Here is a 19,231-nt window from a genome sequence, read left to right on the forward strand (position 1 = left end):
TTGTCTGCTAATTCAAGGGACCGGTTAATTGCATCGTCACTCGTCTTATTTTCGAAGGACTCATTTGGCTAGGGCTGAACCCTAGGGGCCGCCTGTGATCCCGGACCCTAGCCAAGGCGTTGATGAAGCAAATTAGTCTATTCAGTTTCACAATGGCTGGATCATTGTCTTCCGTTATCTTGATCTTGATGATCATTGCATTTGCTAAGTTCCATGCTGCAAGTCTTCCCAGTCATAGAGCTTCATTTATTACCTCAGACAGAGATGGGAAAATCTGTGGAGTTGCTCGTTCAAGGGTCTCTGAGTGATTTTCACCTGGGCCTGGTGATTTCTTAAATATTTATTTTGCTACAGCTAGCACTACCTCTCACTGCACGAATGAGCGATTGACGGTCTCAATCACGTATTCTGTTCGTATTAGAGGTCGATCTCCATTCCGATTTATAGGATGATTTGAATTAAACTTACGCTACTTGACAAGGCCCCCATGAAAAACCATATATAACAGGACAATGAAACTTTGTGGAAACATGTGTAAGGACATGCGGCAAAGAAATAGTGAATACACCATGGTGAGAAACATACTAATTTTCTTGTGAGAGAATAACATTTGTTAAATGCATGCACTGCTACATTCCTGGTTACAACCACATCTCAGTTCTGCATCCACGACAGTCTGGAGGCGGAATATAGACTGCTCTGCTGCTGCTGAAGCGTCTCAGGTGAGATGTTGGCTACCTCCCTCGCTATGCTCATCTTGTACCTCCAACATGTGTTGGTGTCTCGTTGATAAACCCTAACTTTCAGGTAACCCCACAACCAGAAAACACATGGGTTCAAACCTGGTGATCTTCATGACGGCGCAATTTGGAACAATCGGCCAGTGATTCGCTAAACTGTCACTGAGGAGACATTATCGGTAATCGCTTTGTGCATGTGGGCGGGCACTTACTCAGATGTTTCACATCTATCCGTAGCCGTCGTTGGGCCCTGACATTTATAGCCGATGGTGCACCATTGTTGCCTCGGTGCCGGTTTTGGTTACTGCCATTTTGCCATGCACATTGTACTTTAAACTCTTGGGCGGAAAACAGTTTGAAAACTTAGCCGTTTAGAAAATGCTTCGACCCTTGTCCGAAAGTCAATGATTATGGCGTTTTGGACATCAGCTAATTCCCTACGTTTCCGCATTACGACAGCGACTGCACTGTTTTCCGCGTCCCTCCGACAGACCTTGAGTACCCACCGTTATTAGTGCTGCCAACCGCCGTCTGTGGGTGGTTATTGCACGTTGACATCGAAAATACGCGGTTGTCACAGTAACGTGACTGGACAACGTATTTTTCCGTCGAGACTGGATCAAGTGGCGAAAGTTTAATTATGACCACCCTATGCTTCATCCCTGTGTGAAATCTCCGTCATTCCGCCTATGTCATCAGTGTGTACGCTGCTCCTCAAAAATTTTCGCTTAATTGTCTTTGAACATACTCGTCCCAGTGGCGTTTCTTTGTCTGCATCAGTAGGTCCTTGTATAGATGCTTCACCTCACTGAACTGATCGTCGTGTATGGTCTTTCTACCTGTTACTGGTCTCTGGTAGTAGTTCTCGAAACCGTTTTGAGTTTGTTGAGTTCGTTCCACCACGATTATTCACTTTTACTGTTATCTGCTGCCTTCAGATTGTGAAACACTGTCCATCGGCACAAAGTCCTGTTTTATCTGCCCTGTTGCTACATGTGCGGCGTGGACCCTCCTTTTTAACTATATAAATGAATTTTTCACTCTGCAGCGGAGTGTGTGCTGATATGAAACATCCTGGCTGATTTGAAGTGTGTGCCGGCTAGCGACACGAACTCGGGACCTTTTTATTTTCTTTCTCCTAGGTAGGACAGGACGTAATGGTGGAAGTAAAGCTGTAAGGACGGGTCGTGAGCCGTGCTTTGATAGGTCAGTTGGTAGAACACTCGCTCGTGAAAGACAGAGGTCCCAATTTCGTGTCTCGGTGCAGCACACAGTTTACATATGCCAGGAAGGTTCATATCAGCACAGAGTGAAAAATTCAGTACCAAATCTTACTCTAGGCAGTGGCTAAGCCATGTCTCCATAACATCCTTTCTCGCAGGAGTCCTAGTCCCGCAAGTTTCACAGGAGAACTTCTGTGAAGTTAGGAATGTAGGAGATGAGACACTGGCGGAGGTGAAGATGTGAGGAGGAGTTGTGAGTCGTGTTTGCGTGGCTCAGTTGGTATAGCACGTGTAAACGAAAGGCAAAGGTCCCGAGTATTTACAGACTTTTTGTGTGTATCTTGTCATTAATGTAATGTCTTTGTGTAACTGTTCGTGATGGTTGCCGTATTGTTGATACGTGCCATGATGATTAACGTGTTTTGTCTGGCATCTTCTACTGGTCTGTCTGTCCATTACCTGTGCAGAAAAACCTCATCAGAGAACTGCACATAAGTTGACGCTATTCCCACGAATCATTCCATTTACGTACTTTCACCCTAACTACGCGGTCAGAGTAGGGCTGTGACATATTTTTCAGAGTCCACCGCCTGTTAACTAATATTAATGCAGATTTTGGAGCGGTCCCTCCAGTCATCGCTGTTGCGTTGTTTGCGAGACCAACCAGCCATCGGTTCGCTGTGTACGGCTCATGCAAGCACACCAAGTCCAGGGATTCCTCGCCGGCGATGTTTTCTAGCTCTGCATTCACAACAGTACTTATCTTAGCATTTAGTTTCGTTATACTGCAGACAGATGTACTGGGAGAATGTAAAAAGTTTTAAGTTTAGCCCAGCCAGTGCCAAGCCGCACTAAGATGGGCTCATGTGCAGTGTCGCAGCTGGATTGACAAACAGGCGGAAGAGCAGATTCAGCAAATATCGTGGCACACAACTGAGGTCCTTGCCACACAGCGCTCGAGCGAGTTTTCTGAATCACCAATTCAGCAATATGACCTCGCTGTCAAGAGAACATAACATAATAATAACATGTAAGTCTTACACAAAATTGTCTTTCTGGCGGATGGCATTGCAGAAACGCCAAGCTGAATAGCTGAAAGCCACAGCTGAGACACCAATGTTGCAGTGAAGAACACTGACAAACCCAGAAAACAAGACTACACTACATTCACTCATCCATGCCAAGACATAATATCCATGCTTCTGACTTGAACTACGAGCCCCTCTACGTCGAAACTGTAGTGAGCCGATTTCGAGGCAGGACCTGTGATGTGCTGACTGCCATTCGCTAGATGGCTACTACCTTCGAGATTGCAGCCGGACTGATCTGCTGGACCTAGCCTTTGTAAGCTGTCGATGTGAATATGGGCCTGCCGGAGTGGCCGGGCGGGTCTAGGCGCTACAGTCTGGAGCCGCGCGACCGCTACGGTCGCAGGTTTGAATCCTGCCTCGGGCATGGATGTGTGTGATGTCCTTAGGTTAGTTAGGTTTAAGTAGCTCTAAGTTCTAGGGGACTGATGGCCACAGATGCTAAGTCCCATAGTGCTCAGAGCCGAGCCCCCTACAATACTTGGCGTAACTTATTTCCCATTCTCTAAATTTCTTTGCTGTGTGACCTATGATACAGCAATTAAAGGACCTTTGAACGTCCACGAAATGTTTGATTCTCACTGCCTCGAAGTCCATGTATACTCACTCCATTTGGAGGAGAACGTAGTGAACTTTAGGACTGGTTTTAATGGATGTATGGGAGCCTTTTGTCCCTTGACCCTATTTAAATGGTAGCCAGACCTTTCTCGTGAACTCTTCATCTAGGTCGTCACTGAAGTTCATTTCGTACAATTCCTCGCACAAGTCGCCATCAGAAAACGCTGTCGGTATTTTATATACCACTAGCCTAACACGTGGAGAAGAAAAGACGACATCAGAAATGCAGAAAATGGAGCTTGTGTCAAGAAGTAAGGGTTCAAGAAACAAGGGTTTTACACTCACACAGTAAAAAAAATAAAAAAATTAAAAAAATACTGACAATGTATTGTTGCCGACAATATATCCTTACAAAGAGTCCATCTCCTATATGCACAACCTTTTTGCTCTTTCTGCGGTAAAATTCCTCACTTTTTACCATACTCCAGTAGTGAAAATGGGACAATTCACTGATAAATATTTCTATATTCTATTTTTGTTTTGCTCATATGTCATCATGGTCTTTCTGTAAAGGTAACTGTCATTTATAATGTGTTTAATTACTATAAAAAAATGTGAATAAGGGATGATCAGCTTGATACACCGCATCCAATGTCACTGCTGGGAAGCCCGCGCCAAATGGAGGGTTAAATAGGGCCTTTTTTTTAAGGGCTAACGAGACAAAATCGTTTTAGATTCAAAACATCTAAATTAAATTCGCGAAGATTTTATTACCTGTTTGATGAAGAGAGCGTGACACTTCATGATAAATAGTTTTCAAAATGCACATGAGGCAAACATGAAATGTACTAAAACTATATTATAATCTTATGGCCAATTACTTACAATGTTTCCAGTTTAGGCATTCCATTCAAAGCTCCGTCTGCAACGTAGAATATGTGGTTGAAAGACAGGTCACTGAAACAGTAATTTTCAGATTTATCAAACAACTGCGGTCCTTATTTCTTAGTAATAATCGTTTTATGAAATGATAATATTCAAGAAAGCTTATACAAAAATAAGATATTTTATGTGCTGGTGTCACTTGTGATCCGTCTGTTCTGTAATCATGTGTTGTTTGTTGATGATATTACTTAGTTTTCTAATCATGTGTTGTTTGTTGATGATATTACTTACTTTTCATTCCTCTGTGTCATTTAGTTTCAACAAAAAGCAATTGAAGACAGTGTTCTTGATTTGATAGAGAATAATACACCAAGACGTGAATATGTGCACTGGACTCGTGAGCGAGTATATCTCATAAACCGTTGACAGTTTCAGCCGTACGTTATCGAGGATTATGCTGTTTGTAAGAGACAAGCCTGCGGCGTCTATACTGAAAACTATACTGTCATACCGACAGAGGCTAATTTCGGCTTCGAATGTTCTTCTAGGGCACTGACTTATTCCCTGCTTAAAATACGTTGAAAATTAATTATCAACCAGAGTAGTGTGAAATTGTAATTCTAACCTTTTTAAGATTCTCTAGTGCTATTGTAACATTTCTCATGTGGTGGGGAGGCTCCTATGTTTTGCGTATATTAAGTTATTTACCAGCTTATTTCCCGGAATTAGCTATTATTGTACCTGCCTCATGCAGTTAACACTTCACCAGCTGTTGTCAGAGCAGCACGTTTTCGTTATTTTGCTCGAGTGGTCGAATTCAAAACGCGTTCAGCTTATTATAAATATGTCAACAGCGGGCGCCATCCCGGACAGCAGCTGCAATATTTGTTTCTGGAATTGACCGCTACGTAACTTAGAGTCTTTTTATTTTGTTCCGCGTAAGGGTGGCTATTCATTAGAAAAGCTTTTGCAGACAACAGGTTCACTAATTGCTCGAATTCTAAATTATATTCAAATTAACGAAAAGTGTATGTACACTTACGGAAGTTCCACTAATATGTTTCACATTGCGTTGGCAACACAATACAAATCTCATTTCACGTAACTTTCTGTCGTTGGCACTGAAACAGCATGTCTGCTACGGAAATGATGCTTTCATCAAATTATTGATTGTACCAATGCCTTCTAATTCCACACTTTTAGTCTAATTCAGAAACTGACAATGGGTAGCATAAATCAAATTTCAGCGCTCCCTTACTCCTAGACCTCGGTTATTCCTTTCGCCATGCTGTTCTCAGTTAAAGTCGATGTCGTCCACCTCATGTCCGAATTCCATACACCTAAGCCTTTTGATAACTTCTTGCCTACGACTGTAGAAAACACATGACAATGATTGCCCACTCCCTTCGCTTCCCAGCTGTGGTCTCCGGCAAAGTAAGGCGAATAACACATGTAGCGGAGTTCGATGTGATCTGCAATTGTACACCATAATCAGAGTCCGTTCCATCATTCTCTTATTGTGATTCAAGTTCCGTGGTCCGTCAATATTACTCCTGTCCTACACCTCGCGAGCTTGGCTTTGACGTGGAATGATGTTTGTACTTTCTAGAACATAAGCAGTTTTCTTAGCGTGATGGGTAGAAGCCGGATTGTTTTGCCAATCATTCCGCCTGGCATTGCTTCCCGTAGAAAACCGTTTCATCAATCCAAATTTTTTAACTAGAAATTCCACTGATATCTCTTCTTTCAAGCCACCGTAATCATTATACCGTAGCAAATAAGTTTAAAGTACCCTTTCTTCTACATTACTGATTCGTAATTAATGTTCATCTCATATTTACTTTAACTGGTTGCTCTCCCATTAGGCAGTGTAGCACAATAAGATGTGAAAACGTTTAGATGTGACATGAAGATAACGTTACACTGGTGCTTGCGATGATAATGAAATTTTTATGGTAACAGTCCTTACAAAGAACGCAGCAAGATACATTTCTTAATTACCAGACTGTGTGCGAATGTATTATATTACGTGTTTATCTATGGTATCTAAGAATGAAGTTATGATACGATACGTTTTACTTTATGTTGCAGCTTGTAAATTGTGTTATGATAGACTTAGCCATAATAAATTACCAGATGATGAACGAAAGACTTATACGCGCAGTCCTGTGTTCTGATAAATAATGGAAACACGAGTTAATATTACTGCATCAGTGGTTGCAGAACATAACCAGGTAGCTACATTTTCGTCACAGTCACGGAGAAACAAGAGTCAATAGGGGTCGTGGCATTTCTCATTCAGTCTGTTTCAGTTTCCTATTTTTGTCTAGAAATATCTTTCAACGGAGACACTAGAATACAACGGAACTGATGTACCATACGGGAAAAGGGTTGCTTGTTTCGGCAGTGGATTCCGCCTGTTTCGGGAGAGACTAATGAGGAATTTTTCGTACCGACTGTTATTTATGTGTATGGAATACGTTTTATTTCGAAAGTATAAACAGGAATGTTACTCATATTCAGTTTCTATGTCTCGTTTCCATTATCTGCTTCTTCAATTGACAACTAAAACGTAACTAACGTTTAAAGGCAGACGTTTATGTTACATTTAGGGAGAGATACTTACAGGGCGACGAGACTTCTGAGCCCAACGAAGGCGTTGCGAGATATGTTGCGTATCCTCTGGTGTTTCAAGTCCCTGTGAAAAAGTGAGTTCAGATACATAAAAGCGCGAAACTCAGTCTGTAATTGTGCTATGTTCTAATATTGCGACATGGAGTATGATTACATTTCCGAACCTCAATTGGTGATTTTTTCGCAGATTTCTCTTATTTTTTCCTGTTTTACGAGTAAAAAGGGCATTAGTATTGTACTTACATTGTCTCCGCGTCAGGACGTCAGCAGAAGGATAGAGGTGCTTTCAGCGTCATACTATTGTGCTCAGCTCCAAATTAATGTCAAAATTACTCTCTTTTGCTGTACTTACGAAATGATATTTTGATACCCTATTTTCTTCCACGCAGCAACTTCACTGACATTCAGGTCGTCCCGCCCCAATAATCAGTTACAATCTAGATTGACATCCCTTGTCTTAATAGACATCGTTGATAAGTTTTGCTATTTCAGCACCTTATTTCAGACGAAACAGTTGCACCCTACAAGTCAGAAAAAAAATTGCAATGGCAAAACCTGTTTTCAACGAAATAAGACCACTATTACTGAAGTTGTTTAGCAGAGAAAATGAAAGGAAAATCATCGTATGGTTCAAATACGTGATGTTTCAAAAATAGTTTTACAAACTTTGGGGACAAGTTTCTCACAACAAAGCAAGAAAAAAAAGTTCACATAAATATATGTCTTAAAATTCTTCGTTTTCGGCTGATTATTGAAAACTGACGTTTAATGATTTTCCAGATACACAGCAACAATTTCACTTATCTATGAACCCGATTGACTCAGTGTATCCCAGATCGCATTGTGTTGTGAGGTAGGTTTGTTTACATTCGTCGAAGAAGTGGCAGATAGCAGCGCAGGGTAAGTGACCGTGGCATGTGGTACATCTCCAAGCTCAATATGGAGGATATTTCACAAGCACCTTATGTATACGTATAATTTTTATCGTTTGCAGAGATTTAGCCTGCCCGTCACCCTTCACGGTAGAACTTTTCCGATGATTTGTTGCACAAACTGCATACCGTTGTCTGTCTCTTCATTTTTTTTTTTTTTTTTTTTTACAGACACGGCAACGTTTTGAAGAGCTGGAATAATGAAATTCCTTCAACCAACACATATGGGCCGATCGCAGTCATCAATGCTACAGTGCAGGCTAGACATCGGCATAAGATTAAAGTATGCTCTGGAATTGTAGGTGACTGTTTGGTAGGGCCACACTTCTCCCAGCACGCTACACAGGTGCTGTCTACAGGGACTTAATACAGATCACCCTAGAAAGTGAGCACCCTGCAAATAAGAGGATCCTTGTGGTTTATGTATGATGGATCTGCAGCACATTTCAGTGTTCGATATGCACTGGCTGGTATCTATAATGGCAGATGGATAGGCATAGGGTGACTAGATCCGGTCTTCACGTTCCCCCGATCTCAGTTCTTCAGATTATTATTTGTGGGGGTATCTAAGCAATTGATCTGTGTAACTGATCATACGGGTGCATACACGGTTCATCAGCTTGCCATGGAGACCTGCGGAACCATTTGAAAGCGTCATTTGAAAGGTGCGACGGTCAGTGACTCGACGACTGCATGAGTGTTTAGAAGCATGATCAGGACATTTCGATCATTTATTATGAATTTCTGTGTTTATGAGCTCCAGTCAGTTAAACTGTAAACTTTCATTACTAGCTCGAAAACGAAGGATTTTCATATATCTGTTTACATTAATTATTTTCCTGTATTGCTGTAAGGAAACTCTCGCTAATGTTTGTAAAAGTATTTTTTGTAGATTGTGCTCTTGTTTGGATATGAAAGCCAGACACTCTTGAAGAAAGAAGGAAAACCATTAGAAGCAACTTTGGGAGGACACAAAGAAAATTCAGTGAAGATGTTTTCCAAGAAATCAGGGAACGAATGAACATCAAAGTAACTATTTAAGAAAGGAAAGCTAAACGTATTGGACATTTATTTGGACACTATAAATTTTTAACAAATATGTGGAATGGAACAACTTGTCCAAAAACAAAGAAAGAAAGCCGAAGACACAAAATATTGTAGTATCTGACTAAAGATAGAGCTATGTCGACTAGTCATGTCTGGACATTCCTATCCGAACCGGACATCGTGACATCCCCCAACAATGGCGTCATTTGGATGTGAGGTGTACTGGCGCCGGGTCTGCGCAGACCTCTCCCAAGCGTTGCCCGCTTACCAGACCCCATTGCAACCCCCCCCCCCCACCCCCCACCAAGGAAAATGCCTGGCAGTAGCGGGAAGTGAACCACGGAGCGTTGCATAATCGTCACACACGGTGACCACTTAACTACGGAGACGGACTAGTATAACATATATATTGGAGGTAAATAGACCTACTTGCCATAATTACCAAGAAATGATGAAGAAACAACAAAACAGAGGAGAAGTTTTGCAGCTGCGAGGCATAACGTTCAGAAGATGACGATGTTGAGACGATCATTTTTGATTCTTGAATACTTCTTTATTTGTGGATTCCGAACACTTTCAGATACATCCACTTATTTTTGGGACTGCTACAATAATTTTCCCGTTTATTATCCTCTAGATAAACATAATAACCTCCAGTTACAAAAAAATGTGTAGTATTGTAAACAGATCTGACTACAAACAGAAATTTTAAAATTGCTTTATCCCCCGTACATACGGGGTGTTACAAAAAACAATACGGCTAAACTTTCAGGAAACATTCCTCACACACAAATAAATTTCCATGTTAGAGCTCATTTTAGTTTCGTCAGTATGTGCTGTACTTCCTCGATTCACCACCAGTTGGCCCAATTGAAGGAAGGTAATGTTGAGTTCGGTGCTTGTGTTGACATGCGACTCATTGCTCTACAGTACTAGCATCAAGCACATCAGTACGCAGCATCAACAGGTTAGTGTTCATCACGAACGTGGTTTTGCAGTCAGTGCAATGTTTACAAATGCGGAGTTGGCAGATGCCCATTTGATGTATGGATTAGCACGGGGCAATACACGTGGCGCGGTACGTTTGTATCGAGAGAGATTTCCAGAACGAAGGTGTCCCGACAGGAAGACGTTCGAAGGAATTGATCGGCGTCTTAGGGAGTACGGAACATTGCAGCCTATGACACGCGACTGGGGAAGACCTAGAACGACGAGGACACTTGCAATGGACGAGGCAATTCTTCGTGCAGTTGACGATAACCTTAATGACAGCGTCAGAGAAGTTGCTGCTGTACAAGGTAACATTGACCACGTCACTGTATGGAGAGTGCTACGGGAGAACCAGTTGTTTCCGTACCATGTACAGCGTGTGAAGGCACTGTCAGCAGCTGATTGGCCTCCACAGGTACACTTCTGCGAATGGTTCATCCAACAATGTGTCAATCCTCATTTCAGTGCAAATGTTCTCTTTACGGATGAGGCTTCATTCCAACGTGATCAAATTGTAAATTTTCACAATCAAAATGTGTGGGCTGACGAGAATCCGCTCGCAATTGTGCAATCACGTCATCAACACAGATTTTCTGTGAAGTTTTGGGCTGGCATTGTTGGTGATGTCTTGATTGGGCCCCATGTTCTTCCACCTACGCTCAATGGAGCACGTTATCATGATTTCATACGGGATACTCTACCTGTGCTGCTAGAACATGTGCCTTTACAAGTACGACACAACATGTGGTTCATGCACGACGGAGCTCCTGCACATTTCAGTCGAAGTGTTTGTACGCTTCTCAACAACAGATTCGGTGACCGATGGATTGGTAGAGGCGGACCAATTCCATGGCCTCCACGCTCTCCTGACCTCAACCCTCTTGACTTTCATTTATGGGGGCATTTGAAAGCTCTTGTCTACGCAACCCCGGTACCAAACGTAGAGACTCTTCGTGCTCGTATTGTGGACAATACGCCATTCTCCAGGGCTGCATCAGCGCATCAGGGATTCCATGCGATGGAGGGTGGATGCATGTATCCTCGCTAACGGAGGACAATTTGAACATTTCCTGTAACAAAGTGTTTGAAGTCACGTTGGTACGTTCTGTTGCTGTGTGTTTCCATTCCTTGATTAATGTGATTTGAAGAGAAGTGATAAAATGAGCTCTAACATGGAAAGTAAGCTTTTCCGGGCACATGTCCACGTAACATATTTTCTTTCTTTGTGTGTGAGGAATGTTTCCTGAAAGTTTGGCCGTACCTTTTTGTAACACCCTGTATATTTCAGAAAAAACTCATAATCAGATAGTCGGCTCACTCACAAACTTTATATTCTGGACAACGTATGCCTAACAGCTGGGACAGTGCTGTTGAAGGCACTAACTGAATTGCGTCTACCGAACATATGCAAAGAATTATTATATTTAGTTTTATTTTGGTTAGTTATCCATTATAGGAACCAAGAGATTGTGCGAAATACTCTGTTACATTATTCGTTTCATATCACATCACAAAGACGGCGATTAGATGCATGACGTATGAGTCACTATCTACACATATGTAATTGAAGCACATGTGAGAAATAACAATCCACCAGATTGCGATCTTTAAGGTGAATTTGTTTGACGAAGTGTCTCGAAAAAGAAAACCGACAGGTCGAAGATTCTGCTCTAGCAACGAACTGTATCTCAAAGTTTGATACTCTTAATTATTACGCTTGATATTTTTACATCTACATCTACATGATTTCTCTGCAGTTCACAATTAAATGCCTGGTAGAGTATTCTTGAACTACTTTGAAGCTCTCGAACAGCACATTGCAAAAACGAACGCTTACATCTCTCCATGCGAGTTCTGATTTCTCTTGTTTGATTGTGGTGATCATTTTCTCTATGTTGGTGGGCACCAAAAAGTATTTTCACACTATTGAAACAAAGTTGATATTTCATGAGACGATTCTTCCGCAGCAAAGAATGTTTTGTTTTAATGATCGGCGGTCAAATCCGCGTTTCATATCCGTGGCACTCCCTGCCCTGTTTCGCGATAATACAAAACGAGGTGACCTACTTTCAACGTTTTCGATGTCCTCCGTCAATCCTGTCAGATTCGAATCCCAAGCTGCGCAGCAATATTCCAGCTGAAGACAAACAACTGTGATGCAGGCAGTCTCTTTAGTAGAAATGTTGCATTTTCTAAGTTTCTGCAAATAAATCGCAATCTTTGGTTCACTTTCTCCACAACATTATTACTTCATCGTTCTGATTTATTTGTAGCTGTAAGACCAAAGCATTTAAATGACTTCACAGCATTTAATTTTGTATGATACATTGAGTGTCAGAAATTTAGCGGATTCTTTTACCACTAATGTGGAGGACTTTGCTCTTTTCCTTATTTAGAGTCAATTGCCACTGTTTACAATATATAGATATTTGTCTAAATCTTTTGCAATTGGTTTTGATTATCTGATGACTTTACAGATCGGTAAATGATAGCATTATCTGCAAATAATCAAGGAGAGCTGCTCAGACTGTCTCCTAAATCGTTGCACTGATCAGGAACGGCAGACAGCTTATGCACGAACTGTGGCCTTCTGACGGGAAATCACGAATCCAGTTGCACAACTGAGGCGATACTCCGTTGGCACGCAATTTGATTAGTGTATATATGTAATCAATTTGGCATCCCCAGTCGACAGCAATCATTAATTCGCGATAATAAAGAGCTAGTTGTGTTCCACAAGAACGATATGTTCTGAATTCGAGTTAGTTATTCGCCAATAAATCGTTTTCTTCGATGTAATCGGTACGCATACAACAGAATGCGTATCTAGCATGTTCCAAAACACCGCGCATGAAAAAGGGATTCATCAGGGGCTTATACCTCGCGTTCTATTGATGACAGAGAGATAGGTTCAAATGTTTAGCATAACCATTTGGCTAGTAACCATTTGTGTGTCCAACAGAATAATCGTCTTAGTGTTGCTACCCTACAGTACAGAGTCAAAAAATGAATGTTACACATTTCCTCGAGCTTAGGCAAACAGAGCAAATCGATTGGTTTCTTTGCGTTTGATGCGGTTTACAGTGGACCGTACGGGGTTTATGGAGGCACGGTTAACTCATGGGTGGTCCCTTAGAAAACCAGAAAGAACGTTCTTTTACCATTTCTTCGTACTAAAACTGAGCCGTGGATTCCAACACCCCGTAATATGTCTCCGTTATCATGAGAAGGGTTCTGGAAACCCCATTTCCTAGTACTGAAGTAAATGAAAAATCTTTCTGTACTTGAAATTCAGGCTTAGGTGTAAAATTAGTTCTACCTTATTACAGTTGCACATAACTAAACTATTAAAATTTTACTGAGAAACAGAATTCTCTTCATATGAGTGACATGAACTGTTGCAGGATTGAAAAAAAGAAAACCAGCGAAAAATGCCCCTATCAGTGGAAAAAATGCGAAGGTGTGTCAGTTTATTTAAAATTTTCCCACTGAAAAGTCAGGCATCAGCTACTTCATTCTGTATTTTATGGCACCTTCAAAAATACTCCCAAAACTTTTGGCATGTGAACATATTCTTTTTGATTTTGCGCGAGATGGTGATAGTGGCAGTGGAAGAAAGACAGAAAGTAATAAAGTCTGGAAGATAGCAAACAATGGTTGTGGTATAGAAAGAGCGAATGAGACAATGGCATTGTGAAAGAAAGAGAGGGACACAGTGGCAGTAGAACATAGTAGACAGGAAAGAACAGTGCTAGAGAAGGAGTGATGGAGACAATAAAATTGGGAGAGGAATAAAGAGAAGGAAAGGTGGATGTGGTTGAGAGGCAGTAATAATGAGAGACAGAGTCTATGACAGTAACAAGGAGGAGGAGAGAGGTAATGAAAGCGAGAAGATACAGCAGCAGTGGGAATGAATGTATGAGATAGTACCAGTAAATGAGAGCAAGAGGCAGGCAGTGACAATCAAAGGAGACTGTAGTAGTAGTACAGAACGAAGGAGACAGTGGCTTTGAGACAGGAGTCAATGAGAGAGAGGCACACACACGGAGATAATGACAATGAGCTGGGCTGGACAAATGACTGAAAATGGGCAAGTGGAAGTGCATGTATGTGAACGACTTTCAGCGATGAACGAATGGGTTTTAGCAAGTTCCAGTTACGAGAGCTAGAGAGAGTTTAATGTGAGTTGCGTGGTAAAACGAGCGCAAATATATTCGCATGCCCAAGTTTTTGACAAAAGTTTTGGAAATGCTGAGGAAGGCAGAATGAGGCAGCTGGTACCCCCCTTTTCCACTCAGAGTCTTTTAAAGAAACAGGAACATACTCGCATTTTTTTGTGCTCCGACGGGAGCTTTCTTCAGATGGTTCAAATGGCTCCAAGCACTATGGAACTTAACATCTGAGGTCATCAGTCCCCTAGACTTAGAACTACTTAACCTAAGTAACCTAAGCACATCACACACATCCATGACCGCGGCAGGATTCGAACCTGCAACCATAGCAGCAGCGCGGGTCCGCTCTGAAGCACCCAGAACCGCTCGGTCGCAAAGGCCGGCGAGCATTTTTCCTCTGGTTCATAATATGTTCTTTAATCCTACTGCAAATCGGCGTTAGTGAAATGAGTCTGCAATTTGGTGTAACGATTTCAGTTCTTGAGTATTGGTGAGACCTCAGCAGCTTCCCAGTCCTGAAGTAGGGATGTTTCGACGAACAATAGGTTGTATATGATTGTTAGCTTTTGCCAGGTACTTAAATGTGAATTGCAGAGCTGTCATGTAAGTATGGAACTCTTCTACAAGCATACTTCCAAATGAACCTAAATGGTATGCAAAACTGGTATAACTTAAAACCTAGTGCATCTGAATGTTGTATTTTCCCATTATTGTAAGATCAATAATAGAGCATTTCTCGTAATTTTGTGGATTCTATTATGTATAATTAACCAAAATAACAACGATCGTCAACATTTGTTTGACCAATTAGGTAGACTCCGTCTCCATTTAGTTATTTTTAGCAGCACCACAGTGCCAGCCTTTAGCTACACGTGGTCTACAAAATAAATAAAAGTTCCTGTGATTGCCTGCAATCTGATGATTTGCCTGAAGGGGTCCTAAATCTTGCTGCTGGAATAAAAAATCATGTCTCAACACTATAAAGTGAGTGATTGCTATTTCTACTTTAATCAATCAATACAGTTCGATAGTTGTAACATTTAGCACACTCTGCACATAAGTTCGATTTAACAGAAGTTTACAGCCAACGTAATTAACTTTTTACGACGTTAAATATTGCTCTTATTAGACGTAAAGGTGATTTGGGGAATTTCAATGTGACATAATACTTGCACAAGTTCCGTGATACAGCAATCTCACATGCTAGTTGGCACAATATCCCACATATGTTTCGCTGGAGAGTAATCGATACTTTTTTTTCTATGGAAAGGTATGTTCCTAAACTAATTTGCGTATGTAGCTCACAAAAGTGATCTTTTCGTTGCTTATAATAGAAGATTTTCACATTTACGAGCGAAAATAAAACGAATTGCGCTTTAATGGAACAGAGCGCAATTTGTTCCTTTTTCATTCGTAAAACAGTTGCAGAATTATACATGTGGTCGTGTTGAAAAGTAATGCCGCCGACATTTTATGCGGAAACTCTTAAGGCTTTCTAAATAGAATAAATGTTATTAACGTTCTACATCTTTATTCTTCATGTCTACATACTTGTAGCCCTCGACCGCTAGAGGGCTCCGAATTGTAGCCTATAACAGGGCGGTGCGTAACGTAATTATGTAGGCGCGTGAGAAGCAGTGTGCAGCAAACGTGTTTCAAAATCGAAGAGTTCGCCCACACATGGAGAACCCTCTCCAGCAGCATGACGATGGCAGACCATACATGAGCGCTGCGATATCTGCAGCAGCCCGACAGTTTGGGTTCACCGTCACCGATCATCCCTCCATACAATGTCGACTCAGCCACGACCGATTTTCATCAGTTTCTAAAACTTAAGGATCACCTTCGAGAACTGCATTTTGATGCCGATGAAACGGTGACATCAGAGATGAGGCTGTGGCTCCCACAACCATGTCAAAAATTCTACAGTGATGGTATCACCAAATTAGTGTCCCGTTGGGAGAAATGTGTTCGTTGCCAGGATGACTACGTTGAGAAATAAATACGTAGACATGGAGGCTTAAGATGCAGAAAGTTAATAACCTTTGGAGTGAAAAAAAAGAGATTCGGAGGTATTGCTTTTCAGCACGCCCTCATTTTTTAACAAGTTACCGTTTCATTGATATAGGAACTTGAAACAGCTCAACGAAAATCAATATTGGCAGAAATTTACTTTTCCTACGTTTTAAATACCTATGTTTGTATCTTTTCTATTCCGTTATGTCATATGGAAGTCGAAACCCAAAACAGATATCGTTATATTAAGTGCTAGTGACCTACCAAACTTTATATTGCCTATGAAGGAGTAATTAACCGGCCGCTACATAACATAATATAACTATGCGCAAATGAACTTGTTTACTTCTGTGTCGTTCCGTCTCTAATGATACCATTCTCGCTAGCTCAGAAAATTTTAGACTTCCTTCTTTTTGTGTTCAACGAATGATTTTGTGGTGCAATATATCCCACATAGTTCTGAGTCTGTATGTACCACATCGGTGTAGTGTCTTCTGCATGATAATGTGTTGTCTAAGGCAAATGTTATTTTTGCGACTTCGTTGTACGAAATAGTTGTACTGTTGAAAAATTTCACCTTCTCATTCAGCAAGTCTTGAAACTGTTTTAAGATTACATAACCTGTATGGATTTATTTTTTAGTTGTTAGTATGTTATTAGTATGTTACTGTTTATGGACGTTCTCTAGTCATGTATACTTCCTGAAAACAGGTAGACGATTGTCACGGAGATTGTGTTTTATAAAGTAAAGAAAGGACAGCATTTACAACATGTACCAGAAGTAGATAAGCGTTCATTTAAGACTAGAGATATTATCTCACACAAATGTAGTAGGTCAGCGTGTTTTTTAAACGGAGATGTAGGATTGGATATAATAGAGAACAATATTAAATTGCCAATACTCACAACGTAGTAATCGACGAGAGTCCGTAAAAAGCCATTGGTTCTAAGACTTCTATTCCGTTACCTTGTAGATGGCTGTAAGGTGGAAGAAAATTCAATAAGTACGAGTAGTTATAATGGGGATATGGCAAACAAGTTGATGGAAAGGTTATGAAACTTATGTCACTCACAGTGTGCGCAAATCTGGCAACCCGAAGAAGCTACCGTTGTTTATAACGGAGATATGGTTATCTTGTAAGTTGAGAATGTGTAGTCGCCAGAGATTGCGGAATATCATGGCGGGAAGTCTAGATATACTGTTGTTCCTCAGATCTCTAGAACAGAATGGTTCATCAAATTTCGTATTTACATATGAAATCGTATTTATACGTTTACAGTCAATAAGTCTGTCAAATATAAAATCCCAGAGCTAATGTGAGTCATTGCGTAAAAGCAGATGTTATAACTCATTACCATTTAAAGTAGTTTTTCTGTTACTTACAGGTAAACAAGTCGGTCCAGTTTCGAAAATGAATCTTCATTAAGTGTCTCATTCAACAAATTATTTGCCATATAACTGTGAAAATAAAAATTACTCCATTACTTAAGCACAAACAAATAACTGGATTTTAAGTGAGATAATAGTGACGTTATGTAGGAACATTTGCAAATCGCAATCGCTACACTAAATGTTCTTGAGGAACAAGTAATGTTCTGAATAGTACTTACAAGCGATTTATCTGAAATTCAATGACCGCCGGGAACTCCGTCAGGCCAAGACTGGTGCAGTTGATTTTTGTGTCGTGGCACACGCATCGAGGTTCCGTGGAGCACTGGAACGCTGAAATAAGTACTCATTTGTTTGGTGACCGGCAGAGTGGCAAAATAATATACCTTAAATTATTTGAACTGTAAACATTCTAACTCACTTGTCGTTTGTTCTTGCGATCCTTTCATTAGTTTTGAAATCTGCGTCGAGAATGATTATGTTTCAGATTGTTTAGAGATGATAGTTTATCTGTATTACTACAGGGTGAACAATTATTGTTTTTTTAGCCTGAACCCCTAGTGCTGTTTATCTCACTGTCATATCTATTACAGAAAAGATCTTTCGCTATGGAGCTGTATGTGCAGCGATACGAAACTTTTGGCTGTGTACTGGACAGTAATCCAATATCTAAAGCTACATGACACTGCTCTTACTACTGTGTTTAGGCGTGATTTACCATCTGTCCTAAGAGCGCGGTTTCGACTTTAGGTCGCTAATCGTTTTCTCTATTAGTTTGAGAAACATTAAAATTTGTTTTAGCTACGAATCACTTGGTATTACGGGCAACCACAGCTGTAATGAAACGATTCTATTGATAAAAACCGCAGTAGCAGCATCAGAGTGATTGATTAATCACGACTGCCGCTTTTGTCACATCTTCAGGTAACAAAGAACTGACTTTTCAATACATGATGTCCTTAAAACTCCGTAAGGGTAAATAGCAGAACGCGTACTTTGTAACGCCTGTGCCGCGTACGAAGACAGGTGACTTTTTTTATTTGCTCTACTTGGGTTTTAAGGTCGTTATGTATTGAAAGGTCAACTGTTTGCTATCTGAATGTGTGACTAAAATGTGACGAAATTAGTAGTGATTCTTAAACCATTTTGACTCAGCTGCCATCAGTTGCAATGTGTTTTAGCTATTGTGATGAAGAACCTGATGAACAGCCCGACTCTGAACTGACTGTTTTCGTGTAGCACTAGATTACTTTCGTTTATCAGAGTTTTTTAAAGCTGTGTAATATAGTTCGGAAAATGGAGGATGTTCCAGCAGCACGAAAAGCAGCGCTGCCCTTTCTTGCTCTACAAGAAATTCTAAGAACTTCTGCTGCATGGTCTGAATGGAACTGAAGAGTTCCAGGGTAAAAACAAATAGAATATTTTAAGTATAATCTCGCTCCTATGTTTAACAGTTTTGACTATATTTTTATGGCCTTTAATCTGAAGAGTGGTTTAATGCAGCCTCCGCAATGGTCTTTCCAGTTTTCATCTGTGCATAGCTGTCCTGAAAATTA

At 40.8% G+C, this 19,231-nt stretch overlaps 1 protein-coding gene across 1 annotated transcript in view; it reads right to left on the reverse strand.

Annotated features, from left to right (window-relative positions):
• Positions 1-19,231, reverse strand: part of LOC124775580 (G-protein coupled receptor GRL101-like) — a 373,429-nt gene that overhangs the window by 160,221 nt on the left and 193,977 nt on the right. Inside the window, exons 14-19 of the mRNA XM_047250411.1 lie at positions 17,897-18,008; positions 17,670-17,744; positions 17,359-17,502; positions 17,192-17,263; positions 7,121-7,192; positions 4,495-4,566 (exon numbers count right to left, since the gene is read on the reverse strand). Coding sequence (XP_047106367.1) covers positions 4,495-4,566; positions 7,121-7,192; positions 17,192-17,263; positions 17,359-17,502; positions 17,670-17,744; positions 17,897-18,008 — 547 coding nt within the window. The remainder of the gene's footprint in view (positions 1-4,494; positions 4,567-7,120; positions 7,193-17,191; positions 17,264-17,358; positions 17,503-17,669; positions 17,745-17,896; positions 18,009-19,231) is intronic.

This window comes from Schistocerca piceifrons, chromosome 2, assembly GCF_021461385.2.
Source record: "Schistocerca piceifrons isolate TAMUIC-IGC-003096 chromosome 2, iqSchPice1.1, whole genome shotgun sequence".
NCBI lineage: Eukaryota > Metazoa > Arthropoda > Insecta > Orthoptera > Acrididae > Schistocerca > Schistocerca piceifrons.